Genomic DNA, 12,384 nt, shown 5'->3' with positions numbered 1-12,384 from the left:
AACAAAAACCAGCAGGTTTTACCCCTGCTCTATACGCTTAAAAATATTAAATGAAGTCATTTTTAGCAATAAACCCTGAAAAGGATTCTGTTGTGTTATTTGGACTTGTTCTGACCTCAAATGAAATTGTAGACAATGTTGCGGTCAATTCTGTTTCAGCTAGTGACTAAATCAAGAACTGTAAGTAAGCTGTCAACACAAATGTCCTTTTATTCATGTTTTTGTCAATACCGAACACGATACAGACAGAAAAGCGGACACAATAGAGCGTCTGATCAGTGAAACTTTCTTCATTACAAATTACATTAAAAAACAACTTCCTGTTAGAAATATAGAATCCAATTTTTTTTCACCATTACATCACCAATAAATTAATGTATGTTCATAGTCATATTTACTGCAGATATAGATATGACATGATTTTGTTTCTGTATTTGTATCATTGTTATATACAGGCTTTCGATTGTTGATATTGTCTAAGGTCAGCTACCTTGATGTATATGTTTGTGCATGACTTAGTGCTAGCTTATAGTATGGGTTTATTTCACAGGTTTTCTAGATGACTTTCTAAAATGTCTATCAGTGGTTCCCAAACTGTGGGGCGGTCGATAGGGGGACACAGAGGTTTTGTTGTTGTTGAGGAACTCAGTCAGGCTTACAACTTACTCTTGAAAGTTGTAATAGTAGAATGCACAAGGCACAATTATGTGTAGTGTATCATCCGTTTTCCTCTTGTCATTAATTGCATACCTTAGAGCTATTTAAAACTTGTCAGAAATGTCCAGATCAATGAGCCCATGTCAGCTAATGGGAGGTTCCCCAATGATGGAACGGGGCCCCGAGTGAAATAGTTTTGGAACCACTGGTCTACATTATCACTAAGTGACTAATGCAGTACGTTGGCTGATGGACAAAATACGGATGCTGTCAAAGTTTACAAAGTGCATTGCGGTGCTGTACAGTGCAGTGGACTGGTTCAAAGTTGGTCAATTCCAAAACATTTTTTGCTTTTCAATTAGGAGAATTTGAATTTTTGCTTCCTGCTTTGAATGAATTGAAATGAAATTGACCCCGACCCTGGACTCATGTCTCAGTATGGACGAAGCTCTCCCGTCACTGGTGCCAACCGTTGTTCGTCCGTCCCTGTTTGGACAGTGAAACTGCTGTTGTGGCTGCCCCAGTCGTAGCAGTCTGTAATTAGGCTATAGAAACCAAAAGATAAACATACTTTAGTTTAAAAATAAAAACCAAACAATTTCATTGATTTTACTGCGTTACAAGTTCATATGAGAATCAGTCAATTTAAATAAATTCATTAGGCCCTAATCTAACGATATCATATGACTGAGAATACAGATATGCATCTGTTGGTCACTGATAACTATATATTATTTTAAATGGGCCTCACAATGGACCTCAGGATCAGTTTTTTTTTGTGCATTCAAATTGCCATCTATAAAATGCAATTGTGTTCGTTATCCGTAGCTTATGCCTGCCCGTACCATAACCCCACTGCCATTATGGTGCACTGTTTACAATGTTGACATCAGCAAACCGCTCACCCACACAACGCCATACACGTGGTCTGCGGTTGTGAGGCCTGTTGGACATACTGACACATTTTCAAAAATTACATTGGGGGTGGCTTATGGTAGAGAAATGAACATTAATTCTCTGGCAACAGTTCTGGTGGATGTTCCTGCAGTCAGCATGCTAATTGCATGCTCCCTCAACTTGAGACATCTGTGGCATTGTGTTGTGTGAGTAAACGCCACATTTTAGAGTGCATTTTATTGTCCCCAGCAAAAGGTGCACCTGTGTAATGATCATGCTGTTTAGTCATATTCTTGATATGCCACACCTGTCAGTTGGATGGATTATCTTGGCAATGGGGAAATGCTCACTAACAGGCATGTAAACAAATTTGTGCACAACATTTGAAATAAGTATGGAACATTTCTGGGATATTTTAGTTCAGCTCATGAAACATGGGACTAACACTTTACCTGTTGTGTTTATATTTTTGTTCAGTGTAGTTATTTCAGTATATCTTTTAAATCTATAACATACTGAAAAGTAACCTATCCCTGTCTTAACTGTACTGTACCTTGTGGAGTTGTTCTGAGGAGGGATGCTCCACGCCAGGTCATCGTCGCTATCGTACCGACGGGGGTTGTCAAAGAAGTAACCTCTGGACGAGAGCACATGGTTTGGGATCCCTGATCCACTCTGCAAAGACAGCATACCGAATAAGCTAAAGAAATTGGTAACTCTTTGTTTAAGAGTCCAGTTTAAGCTGGTACTTCCCTCAGAATTTAACACAATTAGTAACTACCTGGCATCAAATGGTATTGGCTTACATAGTGACATTAGCGTCAATGAATCCCAGTGAAACCGATGTGTAGAAGGTTCCTGGTTTGGGGCGGCAGATATCCTAGTGGTTAGAGCATTGGGCCAGTAACCCAAAGGTTGCTGGATTGAATCCCTGAGCTGACAAGGTAAATAAAATCTTGCCGTTCTGCCCCTGAACAAGGCAGTTAACCCGCTGTTCCCCGGTAGGCCGCCATTGTATCCTGGAAGAATATTGACCTCATCCCGTCGGTCGAGGATGCCTGGTCATTCTTTAAAAGTAATTTCCTCACCATATTAGATAAGCATGCCCCGTTCAATGCAGAACTAAGAACAGATATAGTCCTTGGTTCACTCCAGATCTGACTGCCCTTGACCAGCACAAAAACATCCTGTGGCGGACTGCCATAGCATCGAATAGTCCCCACGATATGCAACTGTTCAGGAAAGTCATGAACCAACACACGGTCATTCAGGAAAGCAAAGGCTAGCTTTTTCAAGCAGAAATTCGCATCCTGTAGCTCTAACTCCAAAACGTTTTTGGACACTAAAGTCCATGGAGAACAAAAGCACCTCCTCCCAGCAGCCCACTGCACTGAGGCTAGGTAACACGGTCACCACCAATCCGTGATTATAGAAAATTTCAATAAGCATTTCTCAACGGCTGGCCATGCCTTCCTCCTGGCTACTCCAACCCCGGCCAACAGCTCCCCCCCGCAGCTTCTCGCCGAAGCCTCCCCAGGTTCTCCTTCACCCATATCCAGACAGCAGATGTTCTGAAGGAGCTGCAAAACCTGGACCAGTACAAATCAGCTGTGCTAGACAATCTGGACCCTCTCTTTCTAAAACTATCCGCCGCCATTGTTGCCACCCCTATTACCAGCCTGTTCAACCCCTTTCGTATCGTCCGAGATCCCTAAAGATTGGAAAGCTGCCGCGGTCATCCCCCGCTTCAAAGGGGGTGACACCCGAGACCCAAACTGTTACGGACCTATATCCATCCTGCCCTGCCTATCTAAAGTCTTCAAAAGCCAAATTAATAAACAGATCACTGACCATTTCGAATCCCACTTCCGAGCTGGTCATGGGTGCACCTCAGCCACGCTCAAGGTACTAAACGATATCATAACTGCCATCGATAAAAGACTGCAGCAGTATTCATCGACCTAGCCAAGGCTTTCGACTCTGTCAATCACCGTATTCTTATCGGCAGACTCAATAGCCTCGTTTTTTCTGACGACTGCCTTGCCTGGTTCAACTACTTTGCAGACAGTTCAGTGTGTCAAATCGGAGGGCATGTTGTCCGGACCTCTGGCAGTCTCTATGGGGGTACCACAGGGTTCAATTCTCAGGCCGACTCTTTTCTCTGTATATATCAATGATGTCGCTCTTGCTGCGGGCAATTCCCTGATCCACCTCTAGGCAGACGACACCATTCTGAATACTTCTGGCCCTTCCTTGGACATTGTGCTCAATAACCTCCAAACGAGCTTCAATGCCATACAACACTCCTTCCGTGGCCTCCAACTGCTCTTAAATGCTAGTAAAACCAAATGCATGCTTTTCAACCGTTCGCTGCCCGCACCCACCTGCCCAACTAGCATCCCCACCCTGGACGGTTCCGACTTAGAATATGTGGACTACTATAAATACCTAGGTGCCTGGCTAGACTGTAAACTCTCCTTCCAGACTCATATTAAACATCTCCAATCCAAAATCAAATCTAGAATTGGCGTTCTATTTCGCAAACAAAGCCTCCTTCACTCACGCCGCCAAACTTACCCTAGTAAAACTCTTACCGATCCTCGACTTCGGCAATGTCATCTACAAAATAGCTTCCAACACTCTACTCTGCAAACTGGATGCAGTCTATCACAGTGCCATCCGTTTTGTTACCAAATCACCTTATACCACCCACCACTGCGACCTGTATGCTCTAGTAGGCTGGCCCTCGCTACATATTCGTTGCCAGACCCACTGGCTCCAGGTCATCTATAAGTCAAGGCGGAGCTTTACCTAGCATAATCTCAGTTCACTGGTCACGATAACAACACCCACCCGTAGCACACGTTCCAGCAGGTATATCTCACTGATCCTCCCCAAAGCCAACACCTCATTTGGCCGCCTTTCCTTCCAGTTCTCTGCTGCCAGTGACTGGAACGAATTGCAAAAATCGCTGAAGTTGGAGACTCTTATTTCCCTCACCAACTTTAAACATCAACAACTTTAAACATCAACTATCTGAGCAGCTAACCGATCACTGCAGCTGTACATAGTCCATCTGTAAATAGCCCACCCAATCTACCTACCTCATCCCCATACTGTTTTTATTTTATTTACTTTTCTGCTCTTTTGCACACCAGTATCTCTACTTGCACATCATCATCTGCTCATTTATAACTCCAGTGTTAATCTGCTAAATTGTAATTATTCACTCCTATGGCCTATTTATTGCCTACCTCCTCATGCCTTTTCCACACACTGTATATAGACTTTCTTTTCTCTACTGTGTCATTGACTTGTTTATTGTTTGCTCCATGTGTAACTCTGTGTTGTCTGTCACACTGCTTTGCTTTATCTTGGCCAGGTCGCAGTTGCAAATGAGAACTTGTTCTCAACTAGCCTCCATGATTAAAGGTGGGGAAAAAATGGTAAATAAGAATGTTCTTAACTGACTTGCCTAGCTAAATAAAGGTTCAAATGAAAAGTGCGAAACAATTATTAGGTATTTACCGTTTAAACAACTAACTAGCTGGTTAAATTAAAGAGTTTTACAAATCAGACATTTCCAAGCTTCTCTTTCCTTGTGATTTGAATTCTGGACACACACTCACCCTGTCCTGTGGCAGCCTGCGGACCCTGAAGAAGAAGACCACCAGGGAGGTTGGCAGCAGTTCCCAGACAAAAAGGATCACCCCGAACACGATGTAGCCAGCGTCTCCCAGAGTGGACCTCAAGTCAGCCTGCACACAGAGAGAGAGAGTGCATTTGTGTTTATCCCTCCAGAGGGTCTTCATTTGTGGCTTGTTGGTGTTCGGCTGTGTTTGAGTGTGTTTGTCTGGCGAAATGTATTTGACTTGTCCCACATTTACTGTGTTTGTGTCTGCCTGTCTCGGTGTGTATGTCACATTCTTTTTTTCTCTGTCGCTCTCTTCTCCCTCATTCTGTGTCTGGGATAGCGTGTCATCCTTACCTGGTCGGACACGTTGTACCAGTCGTAGTCGAAAGAGTTGATGGTCTCGATGTCGGTCAGAGCAAGCACCACCAGGTTGTAGCAGGCCCGTGATGCGTACAGCAGAACCACCAGGACGCCAATCAAAGTCACCTGACACACCGACGTTCCCTGCAACCAATGATGAGGGAGGTCATGAACTGCCAATCAGCATTAGTATTTCCAAGTGCTCACAATTTTCCACCTCCAAAATAAATAAAGACGTTCAATTAAATTGAATTTACCTGCTTTTTAAGTTGACCTTAAATCTTATACGTCGTGTCCTACTTTCAGAAAACCATGGAGCAGACCCAGACAATCTTAAGTATGTAGCTGTATGTATCAAGTGTCTCAGAGAAGGAGTGCCGATTTAGGATCACATGGCCAGGCAAGACCTGATCCTGGATCAGCAATCCTACTCTGAGATGCTTGATACAGCCCTGTATCTACAAGTCCTGAAGGTCCTACCTTGGACTCGAGGTATATGCTGGCCAGGGACATCTTAGCCACCTTGTAAAGGCAGATGGACAGTGAGACGGCGCAGAGCACGAAGAGCGTATCGTTGATGGTGACTCTGACCAGGACAATGGTCTTGACATCGGTGGCGGTCATCTTAACCAGCAGGGCACAGGCCAGGTTGACCACCAGGAAGAGAAGACTGACCGCCAAGAAGACCAGGTAGAGAGGGAGCCTGCAGAAGGAAAGATATGGAAGGGGGAGGGGGGTCTAAAACACTGCAATACATACCACATGAAATGTATAAAATGTCTGGGCCCTAGTGACAGCCTTTGAGCTATGTGAGGGTCCTGTATATGGAGAGGAAGAGAGGGGAAAACTCGGCCTACTTACTTGTATTTAAGGAGCTCTGGGGTATACTTGGACTTTGCCTTGAAGTAAACCTGTTTTGGGTGACATCAGAAAACAAGTTATGTTTAGGATATTTTCCCAATGTTCTTTTAAGAATTTGCTCCCAAGAAAACAACAAACAATCAACAATGTGGCCTCTCAGCTGAAGAACCAGGTAATGAACTGATTCTGTCTCCAGATCAGATATATTTCGATGGGATCCCGAAGAAATCCAAATAAATTGGACCCCTGTAGACTGAGCTATTATCAGTTACTGTAAATAGCGCCAAAAGAAACCCATGACGTGATGTCAACAGCAGACAAACAAGGCCCTATATTATATTTAATAGTCATGTGTGAAGGGAAACAAATGCTGCGAATAGATGTAGCATTGTGTCTAACTGGCTATACAGAACAGTGGGCATGAGAATGTCAAGCAAGTGTGTGATTGCTGGTGTCTGCAGACAAGCGCTGTGTAAGTCTCTATTGTGGGCCACCCCTCTGGTTCCTCTTTAGGTTTCCTTCCTCCTAGGGAGTTTTTCCTGCCCTGTGCTTTCACTTCTGCTTTGCTTGCTCTTTGGGGTTTAAGCCGAGTAAATGGAAAGCACTTTGTGATAACTGCTGATGTGAAGAATCTATATGAAATTATTTATAAAACACTAGATCCTCTATTTAAGTCTATTACAATTTAATTACGTGCTTCTGATAATGATTCAACATCTACACTGAACATGTAAAGTGTTGGTCCCATGTTTCATTAGCTGAAATAAAATATCCCAGAAATGTTTAGCACATAATGCATATTTGTCTTAGATTTTGTGCACAAATTTGTTTACTTTCATGTTAGTGAGAAGTTCTCCTTTGCCAAGATAATCCATCCACCTGACAGGTGTGGCATATCAAGAAGCTGATTAAACAGCATCATCATTACACAGGTGCACCTTGTGCTGTGAGGGGGGGGGGGCAATAAAAAGGTAACTCTAAAATGTGCAGTTTTGTCGAACCCCACAATGCCATAGATGTCTCAAGTTGAGAGAGAGTGTGCAATTGGCATGCTGACAGCAGTAATGTCCACCAGAGCTGTTGCCAGAAAATTCAATGATAATTTCTCTACAATAAGCCACCTCCAATGTCGTTTTCGAGAATTTGGCCGTACGTCCAAACGGCCTCACAACTGCAGACCACATGTAATCACGCCAGCCCAGGACCTCCACATCTGGCTTCTTCAGCTGCGGGATGGTCTCAAAAGCTCATCTGCGTGCTCATCGTCAACACCGGGGTCTTGACCTGACTGCAGTTCGAAGTCGTAACCGACTCCAGTGTGAAAGCTCTCACCTTCGATGGCCACTGGCACACTGGGTAAGTGTGCTCTTCACGGATGAATCCCGGTTTCAACTGTACCGGGCAGATGGCGTCTTGTGGGCGAGCGGTTTGCTGTTGTCAACGTTGTGAACAGAGTTCCCCATGGTGGCAGTGGAGTTATTATATGGGCAGGCAAAAACAACAAACACAATGGAATTTTATCGATGGCAATTTGAATGCACAGAGATAACGGGACGAGATCCTGAGGCACATTGTTGTGCCATTCATTCATCATCACCTCCTGTTTCAGCATGATAATGCTTGGATAGCCCCATGTCGCAATGATCTGTACACAATTCCTGGAAGCTGAAAATGTCCCAGTTCTTCCATGGCCTGCATACTCAACAGACATGCCGCCCACTGAGCATGTTTAGGATGCTTTGGATCCACGTGTACAACAGCGTTTCCAGTTCCCACCAATATCCAGCATCTTCACACAGCCATTGAAGAGGAGTGAGACATAATCCACAGGCCACAATCAACAGCCTGATCAACTCTGTGCAAAGGGGGTGTGTCTCACTGCATGAGGCAAACGGTGGTTACACCAGACATTGATTGGTTCTCTCATCCACGCCCCTACCTTTTTTTTAAAGGAATTTGTGACCAACGGATGGATATATACTCCCAGCCATGTGAAATCCATAGTTTAGGGCCTAATGGCAGTCAGGCTACCTCTGGCGAGCACATGGAGGGCTGTGCGGCCCCCCAAAGAAATGCCACCCCACATTATGACTGACCCACCGCCAAACCGGTCATGCTGGAGGATGTTGCAGGCAGCAGAACGTTCTCCACGGCGTCTCCAGACTGTCACGTGCTCAGTGTGAACCTGCTTTCATCTGTGAAGAGCACAGGGCGCCAGTGGCGAATTTGCCAATCTTGGTGTTCTCTGGCAAATGCCAAATGTCCTGCACGGTGTTGGGCTGTAAGCACAACCCCCACCTGTGGACGTCGGGCCCTCATACCACCCTCATGGAGTCGGTTTCTGACCGTTTGAGCAGACACATGCACATTTGTGGCCTGCTGGAGGTAATTTTGCAGGGCTCTGGCAGTGCTCCTCCTTGCACAAAGGCGGAGGTAGCGGTCCTGCTGCTGGGTTCTTCCCTCCTACGGCCTCCTCCACGTCTCCTGATGTACTGGCCTGTCTCCTGGTAGCGCCTCCATGCTCTGGACACTACGCTGACAGACACAGCAAACCTTCTTGCCACATCTCACATTGATGTGCCTTCCTGGATGAGCTGCACTACCTAAGCCACTTGTGTGGGTTGTAGACTCCGTCTCATGCTACCACTAGAGTGAAAGCACCGCCAGCATTCAAAAATGACCAAAACATCAGCCAGGAAGCATAGGAACTAAGAAGTGGTCTGTGGTCACCACCTGCAGAACCACTCCTTTATTGGGGGTGTCTTGCTAATTGACTATAATTTCCACCTGTTGTCTATTCCATTTGCACAACAGCATGTGAAATGTATTGTCAATCAGTGTTGCTTCCAAAGTGGACAGTTTGATTTCACAGAAGTGTGATTGACTTAGAGTTACATTGTGTTGTTTAAGTGTTCCCTTTATTGTTTTGAGCAGTGTATATTTTTGTTCAGTGCATCTAAAAGCAGCATGACTTCTTGTCTGACCCGTACTGCCCACACCTCACCACGACACCCGCTATGATATATTGTAAATAACTAGCTGTATGACTAAATAATTGCCAAATGCTGTGTGCACATTGCACAATGGGATGGCTGTGCTAAGCCACTAAATAAGGAAAATGTTGCTAATCTTCCTTTGCAGGAAGACCGCCCCCTCCTTCCCACTGCCTTCACGACCCTTCAACCACGTACCTCTTCTAAGGGGACCTTTCCCCATAGGATTGTATATCCCAGCTATTGGGGATGCCACCATTTCAACAATATCGGAAATAACAGTCCATAGCTATTCTGTATACACAACACTCACACATCAATGTATAATTATATTAATACTCTGAACTACTTCCTAGACACTGAGGCTGAAAAAAAGGACAGATTGGTATTTACAACATATAGCATCCAACCGTAATCCACATTTTGGATCCCAATGGACCCTCACGATGGCCCCAATATGGCTCTTGTGGCTTCCTGAGACCCCCATTCCCTAAATGTGGCCCCTGGGAGTGCATCCTCACCTGGGCGCAGTAGAGGTTCATGAGGCTCAGCGTGAAGAACTGCAGGCAGACGGGGAAGCAGTAGAGCAGCCAGAAGGCGAAGGGCCCCAGCGTGTTGGCCGTGACGCAGTCGCGGAAGTAGAAGGAGAAGAGGAGGGCGCGCAGCGCGGCCCACAGCAGACACAGGAAGAGGAAGGCCGTCTGGTAGCTGAAGCGCTTGTGTCGGTATCGGAGCACTAGCCACAGCTGGGCATAGATGAAGGCAAAGAGGAGAGAGTAGAAGACAGTGTAGGCCACAGTGAGGCCAAGCTTGACGTAGGGTGGGATGGCCGGGGCCATGGTGGGCGGAGGAGGCAGGGAGCCGTTACCGGCTGCTGCCATCGTGAATGCCGGCTCTGGTGCCGCTGAAATCCCCCCGACGGTGCTTTTCTCCACCACCGGGGATGATGACTCCAGGGACATGTCCATCGCTTCTCCATTCATCCTCTGTTCCTCAACGAGGGAGAGAAAGAAGGGAATCCTTCTTTTTTCTTCTCTCTCAGGCAATGTGTGTCTGGTAGAGACGATATCTCCTCTCCATGGAGCCTTTGCTTCAGACTCACAGCTCTGCAGTCTGACTCAGAGAGAGGGAGGGAGACAAAGGAGGGAGGAGAGGGGGAAAAGAGACACCCCCCTCTTTTTGCCGGTGCTCCGGAGAGTGGTTGGAGGTAGTGTCACATGACCGTGGCTCGGGGTGTTTCATTGGCCGGGGGCTCGGCAGGAGGCTGTGATGCATTTGAAGAGGATGGAGGGAGGGTACAGATGGATCAAGAAAAAGAGAGCGAGAGAGAGAGGGAGGGAGTAAGCGAGAGGTGCACTGACTGTACCTTAGACCACGTGCTGGAGGGACCTGTCTTCTGCTCCCGCCTCCCTCTTCTGTCATAGACAGCATCATGCAGCCTGTGCCAACTGTTTAACACCCCTCCCCCATTTGTTTCTCCTCATTTCTAATTTCATCCATCCATACTGAAGGTTGTGTAATGGATGTATCACAGTGATGGTGGGTGCTTTAACATACAGTGGGGAGAACAAGTATTTGATACACTGCAGATTTAGCAGGTTTTCCTACTTACAAAGCATATAGAGGTCTGTAATTTTTTATCATAGGTACACTTCAACTGTGAGAGACGGAATCTAAAACAAAAATCCAGAAAATCACATTGTATGATTTTTAAGTAATTAATTTGCATTTTATTGCATGACATAAGTATTTGATGCATCAGAAAAGCAGAACTTAATATTTGGTACAGAAACCTTTGTTTGCAATTACAGAGATCATACATTTCCTGTAGTTCTTGCACACACTGCAGTAGGGATTTTGGCACACTCCTCCATACAGACCTTCTCCAGATCCTTCAGGTTTCGGGGCTGTTGCTGGGTAATACGGACCTCCAAAGATTTTCTATTGGGTTCAGTTCTGGAGACTGGCTAGGCCACTCCAGGACCTTGAGATGCTTCTTACGGAGCCACTCCTTAGTTGCCCTGGCTGTGTGTTTTGGGTTGTTGTCATGCTGGAAGACCCAGCCACGACCCATCTTCAATGCTCTTACTGAGGATCTTGATCTTGCGATACATGGCCCCATCCATCCTTCCCTCAATACGGTGCAGTCGTCCTGTCGCCTTTGCAGGAAAGCATCCCCAAAGAATGATGTTTCCACCTCCATGCTTCACAGTTGGGATGGTTTTCTTGGGGTTGTACTCATCCTTTTTCTTCCTCCAAACACAACGAGTGGAGTTTAGACCAAAAAGCTCTATTTTTGTCTCATCAGACCACATGTCCTTCTCCCGTTCCTCCTCTGGATCATTCAGATGGTCATTGGCAAACTTCAGACGGGCCTGGACATGCGCTGGCTTGAGCAGGGGGACCATGATGGCGTAGTGTGTTAATAATGGTTTTCTTTGAAACTGTGGTCCCAGCTCTCTTCAGGTCATTGACCAGGTCCTGCCGTGTAGTTCTGGGCTGATCCCTCACCTTCCTCATGATCATTGATGCCCCACTAGGTGAGATCTTGTATGGAGCCCCAGACCGAGGGTGATTGACCGTCATCTTGAACTTCTTCCATTTTCAAATAATTGCGCCAACATTTGTTGCCTTCTCACCAAGCTGCTTGCCTATTGTCCTGTAGCCCATCCCAGCCTTGTGCAGGTCTACAATTTTATCCCTGATGTCCTTACACAGCTCTCTCGTCTTGGCCATTGTGGAGAGATTGGAGTCTGTTTGATTGAGTGTGTGGACAGGTGTCTTTTATACAGGCAATGATTTCAAACAGGTGCAGTTAATACAGGTAATGAGTGGAGAACAGGCGGGCTTCTTAAAGAAAAACTAACATGTCTGTGAGAGCCGGAATTCTTACTGGTTGGTAGGTGATCAAATACCTATGTCATGCAATAAAATGCAAATGAATTACTTAAAAAATCATACAATGTGATTTTCTGGATTTTT

At 45.7% G+C, this 12,384-nt stretch overlaps 1 protein-coding gene across 1 annotated transcript; it reads right to left on the bottom strand.

Moving 5' to 3' along the window:
• Positions 1-185: 185 nt before the first annotated feature.
• On the bottom strand, positions 186-10,588 carry LOC118389148 (G protein-coupled receptor 137Ba-like). The gene is made up of 7 exons (XM_035778941.2): positions 9,924-10,588; positions 6,410-6,459; positions 6,029-6,251; positions 5,543-5,692; positions 5,184-5,312; positions 2,108-2,229; positions 186-1,202 (listed from the first exon to the last, which is right to left on the bottom strand). The coding sequence occupies exons 1-7, from the start codon at positions 10,383-10,385 to the stop codon at positions 1,091-1,093; spliced, it is 1,248 nt and encodes a 415-aa protein (XP_035634834.1). The 5' UTR covers positions 10,386-10,588; the 3' UTR covers positions 186-1,090.
• Between the last annotated feature and the right edge of the window lie 1,796 nt (positions 10,589-12,384).

The sequence above is a fragment of the Oncorhynchus keta genome, chromosome 10, assembly GCF_023373465.1.
Source record: "Oncorhynchus keta strain PuntledgeMale-10-30-2019 chromosome 10, Oket_V2, whole genome shotgun sequence".
In the NCBI taxonomy this organism is placed as follows: Eukaryota; Metazoa; Chordata; class Actinopteri; order Salmoniformes; family Salmonidae; genus Oncorhynchus; species Oncorhynchus keta.
Note: the sequence above shows the minus strand (reverse complement) of the source record. Positions and strands in the feature narration are given on the sequence as shown.